Here is a 20,759-nt window from a genome sequence, read left to right on the forward strand (position 1 = left end):
CACGCCGCGAAAGGTCACCCCGAGAATCAACCGACGAAACGAGAGGGGAGGAAGAAAGGTCACAAGACACAACTCACAAACAGAAGGGGTCGGGGGCATGCACGGAGAAAAGGCCACGCATCGATGAGCGTAACAGTGAAGGTTGTGGGTGACGCGGCCAGCCATCGGCAGCCATACGTTGGGCTATCCAAAATCTCATCCCTCGCCCAATCCCGACCTCACGATCCCGCGCCGCGCCCCCGCGCACCACAAACGCGGCCACCCCAATCCGCCAACTCGTATATACACGCCGCTTGTTGGCTAGCATCGTCACCTTGATCGATCCCGCCCCTGCTCTGGTCCGTGGCCACCACCATGGCGTCGCCCATGCTCTCCGCCACCACCGCGCCGCTCCAGGGCGCCGGCCTGTCCGAGTTCTCCGGGCTCAGGAGCTCCGCCTCGCTGCCGCTGCGGCGGAATGCCACCTCCGACGACTTCGTGAACGCCGTCTCCTTCAGGACCCACGCGGTACGTGCTCTGCTCCCACCTGCATCATATATGTGTCGGGACGCGTTAGCTTCATTCGTTTCACGGCTTGGGGGATGAACATGCTTGCTTTGCCTGCGTGTGCAGGTCGGCACGAGTGGCGGGCCTAGGCGGGCGCCGACGGAGGCCAAGCTGAAGGTGGCGATCAACGGGTTCGGCCGCATCGGGCGCAACTTCCTCCGCTGCTGGCACGGGCGCGACGACTCGCCGCTCGAGGTCATCGCCATCAACGACACGGGAGGCGTCAAGCAGGCGTCTCACCTGCTCAAGTACGACTCCACGCTCGGCATCTTCGACGCCGACGTTAAGCCCGTGGGGGACAACGCCATCTCCGTCGACGGCAAGGTCATCAAGGTCGTGTCCGACCGCAACCCCAGCAACCTGCCGTGGGGGGAGATGGGCGTAGACCTCGTCATCGAGGGCACGGGGGTGTTCGTCGACCGCGAGGGCGCCGGGAAGCACATCCAGGCGGGAGCCAAGAAGGTGCTCATCACGGCGCCAGGGAAGGGCGACATCCCCACCTACGTCTGCGGCGTCAATGCTGACCAGTACAACCCCGACGAGCCCATCATCAGCAACGCCTCCTGCACCACCAACTGTCTCGCGCCCTTCGTCAAGGTCCTCGACCAGAAGTTCGGTGCGTGCTCCATTATATATGCTCTCTTCTGCAATATTGTAATGAGTCCATGTCCCGATCAGGCTTGGCATGACGATGCTTACTAAGACCTAGCAATTAATATGATGCATCGCATCGCAGGCATCATCAAGGGCACCATGACCACCACCCACTCCTACACCGGTGACCAGAGGCTGCTGGACGCCAGCCACCGCGACCTGCGCCGCGCCCGCGCCGCCGCGCTCAACATCGTGCCCACCTCCACCGGCGCCGCCAAGGCCGTGGCGCTGGTGCTCCCCAACCTCAAGGGCAAGCTCAACGGGATCGCGCTCCGGGTGCCCACCCCGAACGTCTCCGTCGTCGACCTCGTCGTGCAGGTCTCCAAGAAGACCCTCGCCGAGGAGGTGAACCAGGCGTTCCGCGACAGCGCCGCCAACGAGCTCGCCGGCATCCTCGAGGTCTGCGACGCCCCGCTCGTGTCCGTCGACTTCAGGTGCTCCGACGTGTCCTCCACCGTCGACGCCTCGCTCACCATGGTCATGGGCGACGACATGGTCAAGGTCATCGCGTGGTACGACAACGAGTGGGGCTACTCGCAGAGGGTCGTCGACCTAGCTGACATTGTCGCCAACAATTGGAAGTGAAGCCTCGCATTGTAATAACCCATCCTCGGCTTCAAAATTTTCCCCAGGGTCTTCCCTGATGATAATTTGTAATGAGAAATCGAGGACCCAAACTCCCAACAATTCCTTTTATTTTCTCTCTCCCTTCTCCGATTTTTCATTGTCCAGGGACGGAGTATAATCGACTTCCGGCAAAGGAAATCGCAGACGCTGTATAATGCAGATTTGTAATATATACTATCTGTTGCAAGGTTCTTTTGTAGATTTCAAACCCTTTATTTGTTCAAAGATGGCTAAATGAAATTAGAGCCAATTTTCTTCAAGGAGTTGTTTACTAATAAGTTAGATGCAGTTTAATCGAAACGAATACAAGTTCAATGAAACGCATACAGATAAGCTTTATTCCACTATGAAATAAGGTTCCGTGATTAGGTGCACGCAGCCGTGAATGAGAGTCGCCGGTTTATATAACCAAAGGTTGCACTCTATTTGTATTTGCTACGAACTGGTGTGAAATGATCGAGAAATGCCTGTTCGGCTGGACTTATAAGCCAGCTGAAAAACTGAAACGGCTGATTTGTTGTGAACAGAGCTAAAACCAGCCTGCAAGTATGATGAATATTAATGGTGCTCCAATCTGGTTACCTGATGTTCTTGATGCGTCACTACGAAGTTATGAAGCATCAGTCAAATTGTGCGTTCAAATGATGCAATCTGTACCGTCCTGCCCCAGTTTGTCTACTGGCATTTTCTGTGGACTTCATAGTTCACATGATCCTCATCCTGGATCCTTGATTCCTTGGTGCAGGTTGCAATGAGTGATCAAGAGTATATGGCATCTTTTGTATGCAGGACAAAAGGTGTTAGACCATACAGTTGAATGCAAGGATGGCATCTTTCCCTTTCTCAAACATCCAGCAAATTTTCAGAACATATTTTCCTTAGAATTTCAATAGCTCCATTTTGTATCTCTTAATTCAAATGGCCCATCTTTAACAGAAAAGAACAGATCTGCACCTGGCTTCATTGATCAAGTAACTAACAAGTACCAAATGACTACATTCCACTAAAACCTAGCACGACAGACTCTATTGATGCCAAGATAAATGTTCATAGGGGCATTTTTAACACACTACTTTGGCACAATCTAAAACAAGAAAACAGGCACTAGTCTTTGGTCAAGGAAAATATATTCCTCAGATGCTCTGCATGGAACTTGTAGATGATACCCACTCTGTCTCAAGGACCACCATTGAAAAGGTTCCAATCATGCACATTGAAATTCATCACGGCAAGTTTGAAGATCTCGGACATTGGTAAGCATCCAGCTTGTTCAGCAGGTATGGCCGGACCAGCTGCAACTGCGGTGGCGCTTTCACTCAAGGGGCTGAAATAAAAATCAGACATAATAAACCAATTAGGTCAGCTTGTAACACTGGAGAACAACAAAAACCAAACCCTCAATTTACTAAATAGATATCACAAGGCATTGGTAACTCTAGGATGATGTTACGAACTTAGATATGTAGACTTCACTCATGCTTTAAACCTTTAGGACCTTAGTGTTTCTTGCAGCACATTAGAATTCTGTTAACATCTCCATGGCTTATACGGTTTTGATATTTTGCTTACAATTCTCATGCACTAGAATTCAGCGTGCCAAAGTATAAAGCTGGAAGAAGTTTTTCCATCTGAAGTTCTGAACATAAGGGTTTCCATAGTGCCAGGCTGACAGTGACTTGCATAAAAATGGAATATTTAGCAAGCAGAACATTTACATTTACATAATTGATGTTCCCTTTCAACAGTACCGACACTCATTTTAACATGTGAGGATGCATTCGAACTTATAGACTAATATCTTTACACACACAGACCAACAAATGGCAGTGGATGGTAGTTGTGTGCTTTAAAATCAGAACAAGCTTCTCAGCCTTGAGGAAGCACGAAATGGTGAGAATATTTTGTTTAGAATAATAAAAATACCAATTAACAGCAGAAAATATACGATAGCGATCTACAGGCCTTACTTTATCAACAGTGGCTCGTATGCGGTGATAAGCACATCAGTTGCTGCATTTTTGATACGTATGTTTGCCAGGTAAAGCTGTAAAAGGCAACATGGCATTCAGCTTGAAGAGCCAATATATATCTAATGTTCTTAACATACTCATCAAGGGTGGGTATACTCACTCGGACAATGTTCTGCGCTTCTCTTCCCTGCCTCCCTTTTGAGACAGCCTACATAAACAATGATAAGAGGGCATGAGATCCTATGGTGCATTTTTCTGACACTACTTACTATTTCTCTATCATTTGAATACATATAAAAAAATTGAATTAGAAATACTAACATAATTATCACTATGCAGTTGAAACATATATTTCATAAAGCACAACATTTCCTGGACAGGCCCTTCTCCCAAATGAAGACTAAAAATTGCCTTTTCTCCCACTCAGTTAGCATATCTGAATTCTGAAGGTGCAGTCACTATATGAGAATATTTGAGCAAACCAAACTACTAACATTGTCTGTCCGTACTTAGTTATTGTTCATAAGGATGTTTAATCCCTACTGAAAACTTGTTTATTCTCCTTAATTTTCACAAAAAGGATTACACTACACTTCAACAACAGTAGAAATCTTTTATCATCTTATCCAAAGAAGCACGAACAGAAGCCAATTGACAAGAGATAGATTGATTGGGGTGGCAGTGTGGTACACCATATTGATATCAGCACAGTAGATAAGCTTACCAGCTGGCCAACTGAAGTTCCAGCCACTGCAGGTGCTTCTCCAAGACGCAGACCAGCTAGCTCGAGTGTCCCAGAATGCTCAACCACCTAGCAAGCAAACAAGCAACGATTTACCAACAGGTGTCTTTTACGTTAATCTAGTTGAATCAGTTAGCATTGCCATCCAATGCACAGTAAGTGCAGAAATAGTTCTCTGAACGAATTGGTAATTTGCTGGTGGATGAGTTGTTCCATGGCTTTGCTGCACTAATTAAAACAGTAGGCAAGTCAAAGGGGTTGTTGACTTTTGTTTACCAAGTTGTCCGCGGCGTCTTGCTCGTTGGCGATGTCGCGCAGGAACCAGAGCGCGCTGCCTGCATCGTCCACCTCGCCCTTGAGGTCGAGCAGCTCGAAGATGAGGCTCTCGTCGCGGGCTGGATCAACGAAGACCTCCTGCACAGCACACAGCCCATCAAATTAAAATCAAACGGGTTCTGCAAACAGCGAGCAAGCACATCCCACCGGAATCGAAACTGCAACGCGAGGATCGCACGAACCTGATGGTCGGGGACCTCCCGGATGTTGCTCACGTCCTGAACAGGTCAAGAAAACGAAGCCCAAAACAAAGCGTTAAGTGCACGCGCACGCGGAGAGGGAAGCTGAACCTTCGGGGCCAAGGAGGGTGCGGGGAAGGCGGAGAGCCTGCGGCCTCGTACCTGGAAGCGGGCGGGGAAGGCGGTGGAGATGGCGCCGCCGAACAGGGGCCGCGGGACGCAGCTCTCCCCGGCCATCTCTCGACCAGCTTCTCTCTCGGTTCTCGGCTCTCGAGAAAGGGGCGGACAGCAACAGCTTCCAGAGCGTGGTGGAAGGCGCGGGCGGGGAGGAGGGGCCGGGCCGGCGATTCGAGGGGCGAGTTATATAGGCCGCGAGGTGGTGGGGGGCGGAGTCGCCGCGCGTCGATCTGACGCAGCGTCGCAGCTGCGGTCCCGCGTGGAGGCTACGCACGCCGAGGTGTCCCGCCGCGGCCGGTTTGGTTGGTTGCTCCGCTCGCGGCAGCCGGCAGGGCGGCGCGTGCGGCGGCGGTGCTGTGGGCGGGCAGTGTGGGCCGAGTCGAGCGAGGGAGGCAGGATGAGGCCCACAGATGGCCGTGGGCTGCCTACCAGTACCAGCCCATGGCCCATGTTGACAAAGCTATACTATGTCTTGTACTCTTAACATAGCCACTTCAGTTCAGAACAAGTCGGATGTCTCATAACTTCATCAGACAAGAAAAGAAGAACAAAATTAGGAGTAGAGTCCACATCCCACCGCTTAAACACAATACAGTTCAAAACTTGAAATGCATATGGTACTAGTCCATATAAGTCTATTTTCCACGAATAGATTCACTATCAGTCAGCTGCGAGCCTACGAGTTGAATGAGAGTATGAGATGGCGCTGCCAACCGCATCCTACACCTAGCTAACAGCAAGGTGCTAAGGCTATACAAATAGGTTTGAACTGTGAGTTCGGCATTAGTGAGTAATGCTTTGCATCAGGTAATTAAATTCTATCAGGAGTAGGATTAACAAGTGCAAACCAGTTTGTGCCAAAACAGCCAAAGAGTAGCCCTGGCTTGCGTAGGCTACAACCAAAACAGGTCGATGAGACGAGTTGTCACATTTGTGACACCCATAATTTGGGACTCCCTGGCTTGCGCATGCTGCAATGGCGGTCCAAAGTAAATCCCGGCTATTAGGGACAGTGGCGGTAGTAGAAGAAGGTAAGGGACAGGATAGCGGGGAAGGCGGCAAGCAGGACAAGCAGGATACCGGGACTTGCATTGGCGCGCTCGGGTCGGTGGTTATTCTTGTTCAAAATATAGCGCCACCCATCAATCCACATCATCATCTCCTGGATGTCTGCATTAGCTTCCCAACGACGCGCGCGCACCGCACAGTGATCAGCAGGCATGAAGATCACCGTGCACTCGTCGAAGGCTGTCAGGCCCGCCTACGGTGCCAACGGCGTCCCATTCCCGGCGGCGGACGCCGTCCCGCTCACGGTGTTCGACAAGGCCAGCTTCGACGAGTACATCTCCGGCATAAGCTTCTTCCGCCCGCCGGCCCCGCCCAACAACGCGGTCCTCGAGGCGGGGCTGGCCAGGGCGCTCGCCGAGTACCGCGAGTGGGCCGGCCGCCTCGGCACCAACGCTCGGGGCAGCCGCGCGATCATCCTCTGCGACGCGGGCGCGCGGTTCATTGAGGCGACGGCCGACGTCGCGCTCGACAGCGTCATGCCCGCGCTTCTGCAGCCTTCATCCGCGGTGTCGGGCCTGCACCCGGCCGCCGACGAGGAGGAGCTGCTGATGGTCCAGGTCACGCGGTTCGCGTGCGGATCGCTCGCCGTCGGCCACACCATGAGCCACGCCGTGGCCGACGGGCAGGCTGCCTGCAACTTCCTGCTCGCGTGGGGCCAGGCCACCCGCGGGGTCCCCATCGACCCGGCTCCGGTGCACGACCGGGCGTCTCTCTTCCTCCCCCGGGTCCCGCCGCGGGTCGAGTTCGATCACCGCGGCGTCGAGTTCAAGCCGCCTCACGGTGCGAAGGCGGCGCGCAGCAGAAGCAACGACGCCGACGACGTGGTGGTCGTGCACCGGGCGCACTTCACCCGTGAGCTGCTCTCCGAGCTCAGGTCGCGAGCGTCGTCGGCGCGGGCTGCGCGGCCGTACAGCACGACGGTGTGCCTGGTGGCGCACCTGTGGCGGTGCGTCACGAGGGCGCGCGGGCTCGACGGCGGCGCGGTCACCAGGCTGCGCGTCGCCGTGAACGGACGAGCTCGAATGAACGGGGCCCCGCGGATACCCGAGGGATACACGGGCAACGTCGTGCTCTGGGCGTGGCCGGCCGCCACCGCGCGGGAGCTGGTGAACCGGCCGCTGCGGCACGCCGCGGAGCTCGTGTCCCGGGCGGTGGCCCGCGTCGACGGCGGCTACTTCCGGTCCTTCGTCGACTTCGCGGGCTCCGGGGCGGTGGAGGAGGAGGGGCTGGTGCCGGCGGCGGACGCGGCGGAGAAGGTGCTCAGCCCGGACGTCGAGGTGGACAGCCTGCTGCACGCCGCGTTCTGCGACCTGGACTTGGGCGGCGGCCGGCCGTTCCTCTTCATGCCCGGGTACCTGCCGAACGAGGGCTCCGTCTTCATCGTGCGGGATTTCTCCGGCGACGGGGGCGTGAGCGCCTACGTGCCTCTCTTCAGCCGCGCCATGGAAAGATTCGGGAGATGCTGCTACTCCGTGGCAACGGCGGACGCTCGTCTTTAGATCACTGTCTGCTTTTGCTGGTGCTTGCTGTGATTTGATCTCCGTCATCTGAAACTAATTCAAAACCTATGCGAATCGAATGTCTTTAGCAAGGTTTTTGGGTGGCAGGCCGGACCGGCGATGGTCGGGCAAGATGCCGGCGCCGGACCGCAAGAAACTGCGATGGTTCCCGTTGGGAGGGAGCGATATACGAAGGCGGGGAAGAAGAAAAGAGGAACTGCATGCGTGTCTCAAAAGACTCGACTCATATGCCTATCCGGCTCCAAAATTATCTCCCTGCAGCCCCTTACACGGAACATCCTAAAGTTTAACACCTGGCACATCAGATGTTTGGATGCTAATTAGAAATACTAAACATAAATTAATTATAAAACTAATTGCACAGATGGAGTATAATTCGTGAGACGAATCTATTAAGCCTAATTAGTCCATGATTTGACAATGTAGTGCTACAGTAACCATTTGCTAATGATGGATTAATCAGGCTTAATAGATTTGTCTCGAGAATTAGCACAAGGTTCTGCAATTAGTTTTATAATTGGCTCATGTTTAGTCCTCCTAATTAGCATCCGAACATTTGATGTAACAATGTTAAAATTTAACACCTCGTATCCAATCAGATGTATACCTTCATAAGAAATCCACTGCATAACCCCCCAACACCAACACCACCACCAGGATGGGCAAGAGCATTGCGCACAAATACTACGAATACTCGAATAGCCATGATAGCTATCGATACTTTCTGCAACTACAGCAAATAATTAGAAGGCCAAGTAGTGGATTACATTTGCACGTACAGAAACACCCATGAGTTCGCTTCTCAATCCATAAACCGAAGTTCTGAAAATAGCTCCTAAACCAACTAAGGCAAGCACCAAACACCGCAAAAGGGGACACTTCTTTCCACAGCCCTCTGGAGGCCCGGTCTCACTCATTCTGCAGACATAAGTTATCAAACCCGATTTGAATAGAAGAGGACTCAGGTCTCCTCTTCATCCTCCTCATCTTCATCTTTGGCTTCCTCCTCATCAGATCCCTAGAAACATTGCAGGAGAATGGTAAATACAGGTATAGAATGGATACAGTGATGCGACGGTTCTCAACACCTCCAATCTGCATATGCAAATAATAGACGCATATAGATGATATAACAAACATGACTAAGCATTCTATGGTGTATAGTGGATGTCTAAATGGCACATTAACCATGATACATGACATGATAGCAGTACCATTAACGGATTAACCTAATGGCCAGATGCAACAGAAAAAAAGTAGGTAGTAACAGAGAAAAAAACGCAATGCACTTTTGCCTAAGGAATAGAACCACACAAAAAAGGATTGAATTACCTCTTCATCATCCTCTTGTTCAAACTCGCCTTCTAGCTCCTGCATTGAGAGATTTCAGCACAAGATACAAGGATATAAAAAGGAAACAGACCGAATCACTTGTCACAAAAGAACCACTAACATTGTTGAAATACTTCAAAGGATTAGGCCACAAATCTTCCTTGATGACGTCTGCCACCTATGTAATGGGGGTTATCAGAGAACATCCTCATCTGGAACATGCTATATTTTTTAGGTCTCAACCTCAACGGTAAGACCTGGAAATTGTTATACCTGATCCATCTCACCGTGAGCAAAACTTTCATTCTCTGTATCACTGAACCAAGTGAAGAAACTGCAAAACAAACGGAAGACAACTTTACAGAATCTCCAACTTGCAAATCAATTGAGAGACATATTACTATACTCAATAAATGATGTAATGCATAAACCAGGTAAAAGAAGAGGAAAGAAAAAAGAGAGAACATTTTCCAAGCACACAAAATGACAATCTTGCAAATAGCAACAAGACTATCTATCGGATCTCTGTGGAAAGGGAAAACCAATGCTTACAGATACATCAGGAGGCATGACCTTGTCAGGTATTCTCCAATAAACCATGCGATTATATTGGATTAAGCATGTTATGTATGCCAAATCACAAGATCAAGCAGCCACTAAACCACTAGGCACTAGTATACAACACATTTTCATGAATATTTCAGCTAGTCCTGAGCTGTTGACAAGATAACACGGAAATGAAAATGGCAGAAAGAATGCTATCCCTTGGAGGCTCGGACAATATTGACATCAGAAAAAAAGCTAGCATGCATAGATTGTTTGATTATGTAATTGTGCATCACTTACTACAAACTAGCAATGGGAAAATTTTGTGCTCAAATGGAAACTAGATACCTTTCATCAACCAGTAGTCGCTTGTCACCCTGCTTGGTGCATGCCTTTCCATTGACAATATCCTAATGTATAAATGAGAAAACTCATTAGGTTCTCTTGGCAGGAAGTTGGCATGTAAAACACATAGTATGATGGTCAAGGGACAATACCATTCCTTCCTTCCACTTAATGGAGGTAGCCTTTACTGTGATTGTTCCATCATCACTCATGGAATACGTCTTTGTAAGCTTTTTATCTTCGAAATATGGATTGGAAGAAAAGGTCTTCCAGTTCAAGGTAAGTAGATAGTAAAAACAGAGTTTAAAAGAAAAATTAAAAATAAGTTATAGAAGATTCAAAAGAAGCTTACTAGAGTAATAGAGCAGCCCGATTTAACATCCTCTGAGTCCACAAATACAGATTCCAAGTGTTTAAAAATCTACAACAGAAAGAACATTGAAAGTTCCTGAGTACATAAAGATGCTTCGATTTGCCGACAGGTTTCAGAGAGTTTCACAGTATACAGGTGTTCTAATTATTTGATTTTATTTATATCTGCTAATCTGTACTAACAAAGATCCAAAAGCTAAACACATGCCAAAGGTACCTGTGTATCATCCTCGGTTAAAAGATCAGCGAGCATAGGATGGCTTAGGAACTGCAGGGTCAGCACACAGCAGTGTCACAAATCATTAAGCACTTCCAGTAAAAGAGGGGATGCAACACAAATCATAATAGAAGATATGCAAACCGCTGTCAGCCAGAAATCTGGAATTTTCTGGATAACTTCATTGCGTCGAGCATAAACTGGTCTGCGAATTTCATTGTATTTCTGTTCCACCTCTAAAACCTCATTGCTTGCTTCCTCATTAACCTGTAACAAATTGATGCTATGAGAGAAAGCCTACACTTAAAATACATTGAAACAGCCCTCACAAAAATTGCATACGAAACAGAAATTCGCCATGTACATGGGAGTAATGTAAATTGCAATTCGTCATGTACATGGGAGTAATGTAAATTTAGCCAGGGCGTGCGTTTCCACGATCACATTCAACATCAAATTTTACTTTCCTGAAGCATTCAACACTTACAACAATGATCGGTTTCCTAAATCATAAGTCAAGCTACGCAATTGCAAGATTCTACATTTCGCTTGCTTAGGCTCACAAGCAAGTGGATTCCGACTTTACATTCGGCACGTGCCTTGTTGCGTCTAATTTTTCACGATTCCGCACGAACACAGAAAGTCTTCCATCCATCCTCGCACTAAACAGGGCGCAGAGAGAAAACCCTCCATCCCATCCCGATTCCCCAAAACAAATTCTTCCACCCAGGCCACAATCAACCAATCAATCACCCAACGCCGAGTCACAGCGGAACCATCTCGCAGATCACCCTGAACCGCAGCGAAACCTCCACTAAAATCTCACGCGGAAACCGCTGGAAAAACGACCAAAATTCCAACAACCTCCTAAGTACCTCACCCAGCGAGTGAAAATTCTCCAGTGACGGAGCAATCACAATTCATAGCGCGACAAATGAGGCGGACGAAAATCCTAAACCGCTTAGGAAGCGAAGCGACTCACCTTCTCGATCTCGTCCTGGACCTCCTGGAGCTTCTCGATGGAGAGGAGGAGGGCGCGGTCGATGGGCTCTCCCCCATCTTCCTCGGCGCCGTCGGTCCTCGCCCTCTTGCCCTTCTCCTCGGCGGTCCGCATCGCCAGCAAATCGAAAAACCCCTTTCGCGAGGGGCTCTAGGGTTTTAGCACTCTCCTCGGGGATAGGGAGGCTGGCTGCTGCTGGCGTGCGCGGCTGCGCGCGGTGGGGAGAAAGGGGAGTGAGGAAACCGAAGGGCCAGAGGCGGGTGGACGGCTAGTTGGGGGTTTTTATACCGGGCCGCGCGGAGATTCGCGCTTGCCGCCGGTTTGAGTACGGTTGGGTTGGGCCCCGTGAGCCGTGGCCCAGTGGTAATTTTCCGATGCTTTGAGTAGGCCTAACGGGCCGGGCCGGGGGGGGGGGGGGGGGGGTGGCGGCGCGGGGAACTCTACCATAAACGACTACAAATTACAAAATCATAAAAAAAAGGTTATAACAATACACTAAAGCCTTGTTTGGCTAATCCCCCAATCCTCTTATGGAGGAGATTAAGGCGGAAAATCAGAAGGCACGGAAGCTAGTACGATTACTAGTGAAGGTTCCTGCTAGATTGAATTCCACGAACTGGCTCCCAATCCCTTAAAACAATCAGAAAACAGTCTGAACCCCAGTCCCAGCCTCCACTTCTCGCATAGATCGTTATGTGGGGCCTGTACCTAGAACTGCGCAGCATCCCGTCGAACCACCTTGGTTTCGCCAATTTCAGACAACGACAAACCGTGTCCACTTAGCACCTAAAATCCGAAAACACACGCCAAGCCAAAATGTTGTGATTAATGTGCTCTCCAAAAATTACAATATAAAGAGCGTCGAGGTAACTAAACAACCACAAACATCCTGAATACATAATTGATGAAAACTGTCATATGGCAGTTCCTACCTATTAGGCTATTACCACTATTCTAATGTAGCATAACACGAAATAAATAATTTAACTGCGGTTAACATCTTGACCCTCGTAGTTGTTGCTTGCCGTGCAATCAACTATTGCACAACAGCTATTCAGCTAGTTTGCCCTAAAAAAAAAAAGCTATTCAGCTAGTCAGGGTAGATCTCCCGTGGTGCCATTGAAATAGACAGCTATTCAGCACACCATCTGGTGAGGCTTCAGTGTCGTTCCAGGATAACAAATCTGAGCTCCAACAGACAAAACTAGCCCAAGTCAACTGGAATTGAACGAGCTGTCCCAACTTGGCTCAACAGGGTCTTTTCATAGCATCCAATTGGGCTTGATCTGTTGATCAACCCATGGGAATTTCAAGCCGCGAAGTTCAAGGGAGGAGGAGAGTTCTGGTTGACCTTATCTTGCCATTTCCTGCAAAAAGAAAGAAAGCATAGGTAACCGAGATATCCCAATGAAATGGGGAAAACATCCTCAACCAGTGCAACAAAATTCTGAGGCACCTCAGGGACGAATTTCTCTCAAAACAATGATCATGGGAAATTGTAATGAAGGTCCTTTTGGGAAATGATCAAGAAATTTCGGTGAGCTTAATCGTCACAAGCACATTTCGAATATATATAAAAAAACAACCTATCTATTAAATGTCAGCTGTTACATTGCATGGTGCACACACAAAAAAGTGTGTATATAGGATAGGGAATTTGGCATACTGCAACTTTTTAAGCTAACAAAAAATGCCTAAGAGCATGGCACTTTTACAAAAATCACTGAGTTCCAGACATGCACAATGATATAATAACCATATAATTTCACCAGTTAACCGAAAAGTTACTGCTACTTTACTAATGGAATTTACAACATATTGCCATTAGCAATTAATGTTAACCAAAATAACAGCTTCTCATTTTTTTTCTCAACCAGATGCATCATGGATAGGTGGCAAATATTTCCTGGTTGCGAGCAATTTCTTCCTGAATGGTAACATCTCGACTAGCTCCAATCAACAGACTAAAAAATAACAGTAAGCACATATTGTGGCTAGCACCAACTTGAAGTTTGCCAGCGGTATACTACCATAATATTTTCAGTTTGAACTCGTCCACTGAAGCTGTTTTCAGCATTGAATGCTCATTGATGTCACAAAATATACAGTTTTCATTACTTCATGATCATCCAAAACAAATCTAAAGACACCATAAGTCACAGGTTCATGAAATAAATGTTTGTTCGTTCTGGTGATTTTGTAGTGACAATGAGGTATGCACTTCTCTTAGTGGCTCATGGTGCGATTATTTCACAGGTCCACAACATTTTTATAAAATACAGTGCTTGCTCAGAAATATGCATTTTACCATAATAAACTCGTGATCGATTCATCAGCAATTAATGTACTTCAGGGCCTCAGGCGAACTCATTTATCTAAGGACAGACCCAAATTTATTATAAGTGCTTGTGTTCTGGGAGCAGCAAGCAGCTTCACAAGCAAGGATCATACCGAATACAAGCTCTGAACATATAGCAAAGCAAGGAACAATTTCCAGCTAAAAATAAATCAGGACGGGAACAGGAAAGTTGGCTAAGAGCACATCAGATCAAAACTATGAGATACTGCTTGACAGTTCATATTCAGATAATTCTCCAATCAAGGAGGCAAAGAACAAATCCAGAATATCTGAAAGTGAACTTCCAATTATTCTTCCTAATTGATTTACTTGGCAATCCACTTGCTAAAAGCTGGCTTTGTTAGGAAAGATGGGTTGGAGCTATTACCTCACAATTGTTTTGGCAAGTGCCCTTGGCCGTTCATAACCATCTTTAGAAACATCTTTTGCACTGTCATTTGATGCCTGTTCCTCATTGCACTCATTGTTGTCTTCTCGTTGCTGCCTAGGTTGTTTTCTTGATTCAGGCTTCCAGCATGCTTTTGCAAGTGACTTGCCAAGTAAATCAGCAATACTTATTGCCATTTCCTCAGCTTGCTGCACCTGAGGAAAGTTGTCTTCCTCAAAATGATGTGACAGCCACAAATACATTGATAGGACCTGGTGCTTTGTCTCAAGGTCCAGAAGCTCAGTGTCATTTTTTGCAGAAGCCCTTGGCACTCCCATTGCGATGCTAACACGACGGCTTTGGCTATAGTGAGTGGCAAATCTTAGAAGATGGTACATGGCTTTTGGATCCCTTATATTAACTGGAGCAAAAATGAAATTGTAGCGATCCTTGAGGGATAGCCCCTGGACCCTCTCGAGCATATTAGCAACCTTCTTGATACTGTCCTGCTGGCACATAAAGTATGTCTTATCAATGCGACAGTTATCACGAAATTTATCCAACAGGTCATTGAAAGAAAGGTCTGGGAATTGGCTGGCAAACATTTCCACTTGCTCAAAGCAAGGAAAAAGACCAACTTTCTGTGCCTCCTCAAACGGCTGCTGCAGGCACTGAATCAAATAATCCAAATCGTCCTTCAAGAAAGTTGTTGTGAGTCCATCAGGGTAAACACTGCCCCTCCGACCAGCACGGCCAGCAATCTGCTTTACCTGCGAGGCAGGAACTGGTACCATCCTTTCCCCATTGTATTTGGCCAAGTTATAAAATACAACCCTCCTAATGTTAAGGTTCAGCCCCATACCAACTGCATCACTTGCTACAAGAACATCATACTCGTTATCCTGCTCATTGAAAAGCTTTGCTTGTTGCCGTCGTGTCTCTGGTGGCAGAGCTCCATAAATAACACAGCACTTGTGCTTTGTAAACTTCTCAATTGCCAGCCTCACCTCGAATATCTCCCTGCGTGAGAAAGCAACAATGCAGTCACCAGAGCGTACATTCTTGAGGTCCCCAAGAAGTGTCTTTGCCTCAACAACAAGAGGCTTGAATCGCTCATACTGATGCACCTCCAAATCATCTCCGGTATCTGCACAAATCTTGCGGACAATCTTGAGCACACTAGGGTCACCACAGAGGTGTATCTCATCTGCCTTGAGCCCAAGCACAGCGCGTGTCCATGCAAAGCCCCTGACTGGGTCAGCCATCATCTGAATCTCATCAACCACGGCAACTTCGTAGAGCTCCTCGGTGGACACCATCTCAATGGTACATGCGACATGGTTGGCGAAAGGCACTTCCTTAACCTCCTGGCCGGTGCGGAGGGTGCAGTAGACTCCGAGGGCATTGACCTTGTCGAAGACCTCCATGGCGAGGAGCCGGAGCGGGCTGCAGTAAACCCCGGACTTGGCGGCGGCGAAGCGGGTGAGTGCGTTGTGCGTCTTGCCGCTGTTGGTGGGGCCGCAGTGGTACACGATCTTGCGGCGCATGGCGCGCGCGAAGGGGTACCAGGTGTCCGGCGCCGTGAGGTCGGCGGCGGTCATCACCGACCTGTGCTGCTTCAGCTCGTCCGCGAAGTTGGCGATGCAGAACTCGGCGAAGGCCGGGAGGAGTAGCGCGTGCGCTTCCTCGGCAGGGAGGGAGAGGAGATGCGCCGCGGATTCCCTGGAGAGGCGCGGGAGGAGGAACGTGCGGAAGCGGCGGACGTAGGTGGGGAAGGCGGAGGATGGGACGTAGAGCGCGAGCGCCTGGTCGCACATGGCCGGGCTCTTGGCGAAGCCGCGGACGAGGGCCACCACGGCGTCCCACGTGGCCTTCGGGAGGTGGGTGGAGCCGGCGGCGGGGTCCCATGCGGAGAGCTCGCTCCATAGCTGCTTCGGGTCAAGAGGCGGCGGCTTCGGATTGGGATCACCGGCCGTGTCGGCGGAGGAGAAGAAGCGATGCTGGGGCGGGAGCCATGGGGACAGGGGTTGCGGCGAGGGGCGGTGGAGGTGGGAGAGGAGCGGGAGGATGAGGCGGTGGTTCGGGGAGGAGGTGGAGCGGCGGAGGAGCGCCGCGGCGATGGCGGCGGCGGCCATTGGGTTGGTTGGGTCAGGCCGGCGACACGGCGGCGGGGGGAAAGAAGGGAATGAAGGGAGAGGCGGCGCGCGAGAGGCGGGCCTAGTGGGCCGTGGTGGGCTGGGGCTCGGAAATTGAGGGACGAGGACGATAGCTATGATGGGCTAATGCACAAATAACAACTCCTTTTGGACTCGAATGTGAAACGCCGCTCTCCCTCCACCCCCAACCGCAATCCCGCATCCTCCACTCCCGATCGATTGCAGTTGCAGTCTTGCAGCTCGTGCGCCACACACAGACACGACCCCTCTGGAAACCCAGGACTCCTCGGATGCGGTGCCTGCCCTGCGCCGCGTCCACCACCGCGCCCTCCGCGCGCGCCGCGGTCAGTAGCATCAGCCGCCGGAGGGTTGTCGTCGAGGGCGCCGCCTCGGCAACCCACGACGGCGAGGAAGCGCCTCCGAGGTCTGACTGTTCTCTTTCCGCGCACTAGCTTTTTTTTGTTTTTGCGCCTCATGATTTTGAATGACAATCAAATAGTTCTGGGTTGCTACTGTACATGCTTAGCTCGCGTTCACGGTTCAGTAGTTGGTGGTTCCACTTCCATCCCCAATTCCCAACATCCAAGTATTTTTGTGCGTCTCAGTCAGTGTATGTGTGCTGATTCATACAGTGCGTTTTAACTTGAGGCACTTCAGGATTGGAATTGGATAGGAGTTTAATTACGTTTCGGGTTAGTTAATAAGAGTAGCACATCAGTCAGAGGAAGTGACGGTGCCTATTAGGATGACGTGTACTAATGTCCCCACGAGGACGCCGTAGCAGATTCCTGGTGTAGCATTTTGTCACCTTCAATGTAAATCCCACCTTGTAACTGCAAAAATCTCTGTTGACCTTTCAAAAAACAACAAGTACTAATGCCACTGACACTCTGCACTTGCTTTTGGTGTTGCTAGCGGATTGGATAGGTTTTAGTTTTCTCATCCTTTCCTTTTACTTCTTAGCTGGATGCTCACTGCTCATCTATCTTCTTCTCTTTGTTTTTCCTTATTGAATCTTCCAGATCATTGAGGGCAACATGTGATCTTGGTGAAATGTCAAGCAAAACATTATTGCTTGTGTCAAAGAGGAAGCTTATTGCCTTGTCAGCCTTTTGTTTTAGCTTACATTCTTCAAGGTACTTATCAGGTTCGGACTAAGTGACATTGGAATTTAGGTATTTATAGAAATTTATCTGGCTCCTTTTACCTGAACAGGCAATTTCTTTTTTTGTAACATGTTACTTTATAATTGTTCATGGTCTGGGCTCTTTTAATTTGGCCTTTTGTTACTGCAGCACTTGCTTTGGGTGAACCATCTGTCAAAATTGAGGATGTGACTCCTAAGATTTTCCCATCTGGCCCATTATTTCCAACTGAGGTCAGTGCTCAGTTGAGCCTACTTCCTTGGTTTATCCTGTAAGCTTGTTCTCAAAATATATTTACACCTCTTTGGGTCATCCTCCTGAATGACAGAAACGGATCGCGGAGCTTTTTGAAACAAATACTTACTCAGTCGTCAATATTTTTGATGCAACACTACGGCCTCAGCTTAATGTAACTGGCATCGTGGAGGTAAACTATAAGCATTTTCATGTTCCAAGTTCGGACTCAACAGTATTTGTTAATTGTTTAATGCTCCTTAGAAGGATTAGAAACATGCTCATTATTCTTTCTTCTCCATCTAATAATTTGATCAAGCTAAAACTAGAGTACTAGACAAAAACTTGATGATTCGTTGTTCTGTTCTTGTTGGTATCTTTTGCAGATATCGTTTAAATGACATATTATTAATATTAGTAAAGGTGTGAGACGCTCTTGTTTCAATGAAACTTCTCATCCATTTTAGATCCCTGAAGGAAATGGTTCTGGTGTAGTGTGGGATGATTCTGGACATGTTGTTACAAATTATCATGGTATGTTAATCTGAGATGATCACACCTCCACTGTATATGAGGCTATGAGCAATATGAGCTCACATCTTTTTTGTGTTTCACAGTGGTTGGTAGTGCTCTTTCAAAAAATCCCAAGCCTGGTGAAGTCGTTGCACGTGTCAACATTCTTGCTGCTGAAGGGTAAATACTTAATTAACTGCACTCGCTTGGATATATTCGTTGAACTAAGTACGATGAAGCCACAAAGGTACCAACATTCTTGTATATGCATGAAAACTAATAGCCTCCTTTATCTACTTGAAAGGATACAGAAAAGTTTTGATGGCAAATTGGTTGGTGCAGATCGTGCTAAAGATATTGCTGTTCTTAAGGTAAGATGTATTTGACTAATGCAGTGCTCTGTAGGCTACATGTAATTTCAGCATAGCTCATCCTTATCTTATTTCAATGTATGACATCATAAAAAAAGCATAGAGGACCAAGACCATTACCAAACATTCCTCCTAATAATCAGATTGGGTATCTGTTCCCTTCCTTTTCACCCTAGGATTGGAAATCTAAATCCTCCTAGTGTTCAGAAATGGAAAACCCAGAACCTGGAGGAGTTAGGTATGTAGGATATGGTTGTTTTTGTTGGAAGGCAGTAGAATAATTTTTATACACAGCAGTATAGTTCTCAACTGATCTCACATACTATCTCAGTCTTCTACATGTGTCTTGATCAATTATTTTTGTTATTGACTCAGATGGCATATGTCACTGATCTTTGAAAGTGGAAAGTCAAAAAAATTGAAGGATGTAAATGTGTAATACTTGATAGCCTTTATTTTCACCAGAAAAATCACATCTCCTGTTTGCTAACCAATTTAATCAAAGTCCTTTTGTAATACTGTCCTGAGTTCAATAATTGTGTTTATTAACTTTTCATCGTCCATTGCATTGGAAAAATTCTAAACCATCAGTTTCTTTCAGTAACTAATACGTGGACATGTAATAGGTCGATGCTCCTACAGATCTTTTGAAGCCAATTAATGTGGGACAATCCTCGGCCCTAAGAGTTGGTCAGCAATGCTTAGCAATTGGAAATCCTTTTGGTTTTGACCATACTTTAACTGTTGGTGTTATCAGTGGTTTAAATCGAGATATTTTCAGTCAAGCTGGGGTGACAATTGGGGGTGGAGTTCAAACCGATGCAGCTATTAACCCTGGTAACAGGTTTGTTGCTTTGGCTTCAAATGATTTTATATACTAATTATCTTCTTCAAACGAAAATTTAGATTTCAGAACTCACTTTAGAAGATACTGTTAGCACCTAGTGTAATGCTTCAGTACTGGTTTTATGTTTCTGTTATACTTGGCTGAGCACATAGACAGCCTAAGCTTTTTTGTCTCTAGTTTTCCACCTGACTTACATATGATTTCTACTTATACCTGATACCACTTTACAAATTGCATAGAGAGGTTCTTTGTCTATTGTAAAAGTGCAAAACGGTGAAATAGTATTTTAAAATAGACATTACTATTGTATCAGTGGCTATACAAATGAGGAATTGCTACTCATTTAAGCGACTAGCATCAGGTGTCATGAACTCATGGTGCACAGATTCCAGGCCAAATTCCTGTTATAGCGGTCACCATAATTATTGTATCAGTGGTTAGCATGTTACTGTGAAACTTAGTAACATCATCGTCAAGTTATGAGACTGACAGACTTTAATTTCTAACCTCTTTGTGAAAGCTAGTTACCAATTTCTCCGTACTTGATGTTCTGATATTTTTAGCTTACCGCATTCAATATACAAGTTTTTTTTCTCGAACAATTCAATATACAAGGTGGTGCTTTATCTTATCCATACCCTTGTTTTACTATCTATTACTGTTTGCCTCCTACGCCCCCGGCTGAACATAGTCAAAAGAACGTGGGCTGGTGCAGCTTGCGTTAGGGCCTGGGGCAGTGCAGGCTTCCTGGGCCATTATTTACACCATATACAAGAGAGTACTTGGGCTGGACACCCGCCCCCCCGCCCCCCCCCCCCCCTCTCTTTTAAGTGCCAACTCTAGCTCAGTCAGTTGTTCTGGATCTCACCTGGGGTCTTGACGACCCTGGCCTGGTTGGACTTGCAAACAATAGCCTGTTGTTCCCCTATCTTGGACCTAGACAATTTTCTCAAAGCTTTTTCACACGCTTTCCATTTTTGATGTGAAGACCTCATAAATGGGTTTTGGCACCTGAAATGTCTCATCCCCATGTTTCCATAAACACCTCCATATGTCCTTGGATCTGATAAAAAGAAGGGTGCCCGAAGCTGACCCAGATCGGAAGGTGGGGGCCTGAATCTTGTGATCCAAGGGTT

At 47.9% G+C, this 20,759-nt stretch overlaps 6 protein-coding genes across 6 annotated transcripts in view; 3 read left to right on the forward strand and 3 right to left on the reverse strand.

Annotated features, from left to right (window-relative positions):
- Positions 1-201: 201 nt before the first annotated feature.
- On the forward strand, positions 202-2,026 carry LOC101774537 (glyceraldehyde-3-phosphate dehydrogenase A, chloroplastic). The gene is made up of 3 exons (XM_004975790.4): positions 202-507; positions 613-1,162; positions 1,283-2,026. The coding sequence occupies exons 1-3, from the start codon at positions 355-357 to the stop codon at positions 1,783-1,785; spliced, it is 1,206 nt and encodes a 401-aa protein (XP_004975847.1). The 5' UTR covers positions 202-354; the 3' UTR covers positions 1,786-2,026.
- Positions 2,027-2,686: 660 nt separating this feature from the next.
- Positions 2,687-5,531, reverse strand: LOC101774133 (probable ran guanine nucleotide release factor). The gene is made up of 7 exons (XM_004975789.3): positions 5,217-5,531; positions 5,058-5,093; positions 4,816-4,953; positions 4,522-4,608; positions 3,958-4,005; positions 3,795-3,871; positions 2,687-3,151 (listed from the first exon to the last, which is right to left on the reverse strand). The coding sequence occupies exons 1-7, from the start codon at positions 5,289-5,291 to the stop codon at positions 3,004-3,006; spliced, it is 609 nt and encodes a 202-aa protein (XP_004975846.1). The 5' UTR covers positions 5,292-5,531; the 3' UTR covers positions 2,687-3,003.
- A 920-nt stretch (positions 5,532-6,451) lies between these two features.
- Positions 6,452-7,907, forward strand: LOC101761834 (agmatine coumaroyltransferase-2). The gene has a single exon (XM_004977992.2). It carries the CDS (start codon positions 6,452-6,454, stop codon positions 7,796-7,798), a length of 1,347 nt encoding a protein of 448 aa, XP_004978049.1. The 3' UTR covers positions 7,799-7,907.
- A 520-nt stretch (positions 7,908-8,427) lies between these two features.
- On the reverse strand, positions 8,428-11,882 carry LOC101774928 (NAP1-related protein 1). The gene is made up of 10 exons (XM_004975792.3): positions 11,614-11,882; positions 10,776-10,898; positions 10,632-10,682; positions 10,395-10,463; positions 10,195-10,308; positions 10,046-10,107; positions 9,425-9,485; positions 9,273-9,329; positions 9,152-9,190; positions 8,428-8,837 (listed from the first exon to the last, which is right to left on the reverse strand). Exons 1-10 carry the CDS (start codon positions 11,743-11,745, stop codon positions 8,781-8,783), a joined length of 765 nt encoding a protein of 254 aa, XP_004975849.1. The 5' UTR covers positions 11,746-11,882; the 3' UTR covers positions 8,428-8,780.
- Positions 11,883-12,423: 541 nt separating this feature from the next.
- Positions 12,424-16,572, reverse strand: LOC101775606 (ATP-dependent RNA helicase SUV3L, mitochondrial). The gene is made up of 2 exons (XM_004975793.3): positions 14,358-16,572; positions 12,424-12,998 (listed from the first exon to the last, which is right to left on the reverse strand). The coding sequence occupies exons 1-2, from the start codon at positions 16,490-16,492 to the stop codon at positions 12,941-12,943; spliced, it is 2,193 nt and encodes a 730-aa protein (XP_004975850.1). The 5' UTR covers positions 16,493-16,572; the 3' UTR covers positions 12,424-12,940.
- Positions 16,573-16,716: 144 nt separating this feature from the next.
- LOC101776012 (protease Do-like 8, chloroplastic) overlaps positions 16,717-20,759 on the forward strand; it is a 6,771-nt gene continuing 2,728 nt past the window's right edge. Inside the window, exons 1-8 of the mRNA XM_004975794.2 lie at positions 16,717-16,937; positions 17,536-17,660; positions 17,809-17,891; positions 17,987-18,085; positions 18,360-18,426; positions 18,510-18,585; positions 18,710-18,776; positions 19,403-19,620. Coding sequence (XP_004975851.1) covers positions 16,804-16,937; positions 17,536-17,660; positions 17,809-17,891; positions 17,987-18,085; positions 18,360-18,426; positions 18,510-18,585; positions 18,710-18,776; positions 19,403-19,620 — 869 coding nt within the window. The 5' untranslated portion in view covers positions 16,717-16,803. The remainder of the gene's footprint in view (positions 16,938-17,535; positions 17,661-17,808; positions 17,892-17,986; positions 18,086-18,359; positions 18,427-18,509; positions 18,586-18,709; positions 18,777-19,402; positions 19,621-20,759) is intronic.

Source organism: Setaria italica, chromosome VII (assembly GCF_000263155.2).
Source record: "Setaria italica strain Yugu1 chromosome VII, Setaria_italica_v2.0, whole genome shotgun sequence".
NCBI classification, from domain to species: domain Eukaryota; kingdom Viridiplantae; phylum Streptophyta; class Magnoliopsida; order Poales; family Poaceae; genus Setaria; species Setaria italica.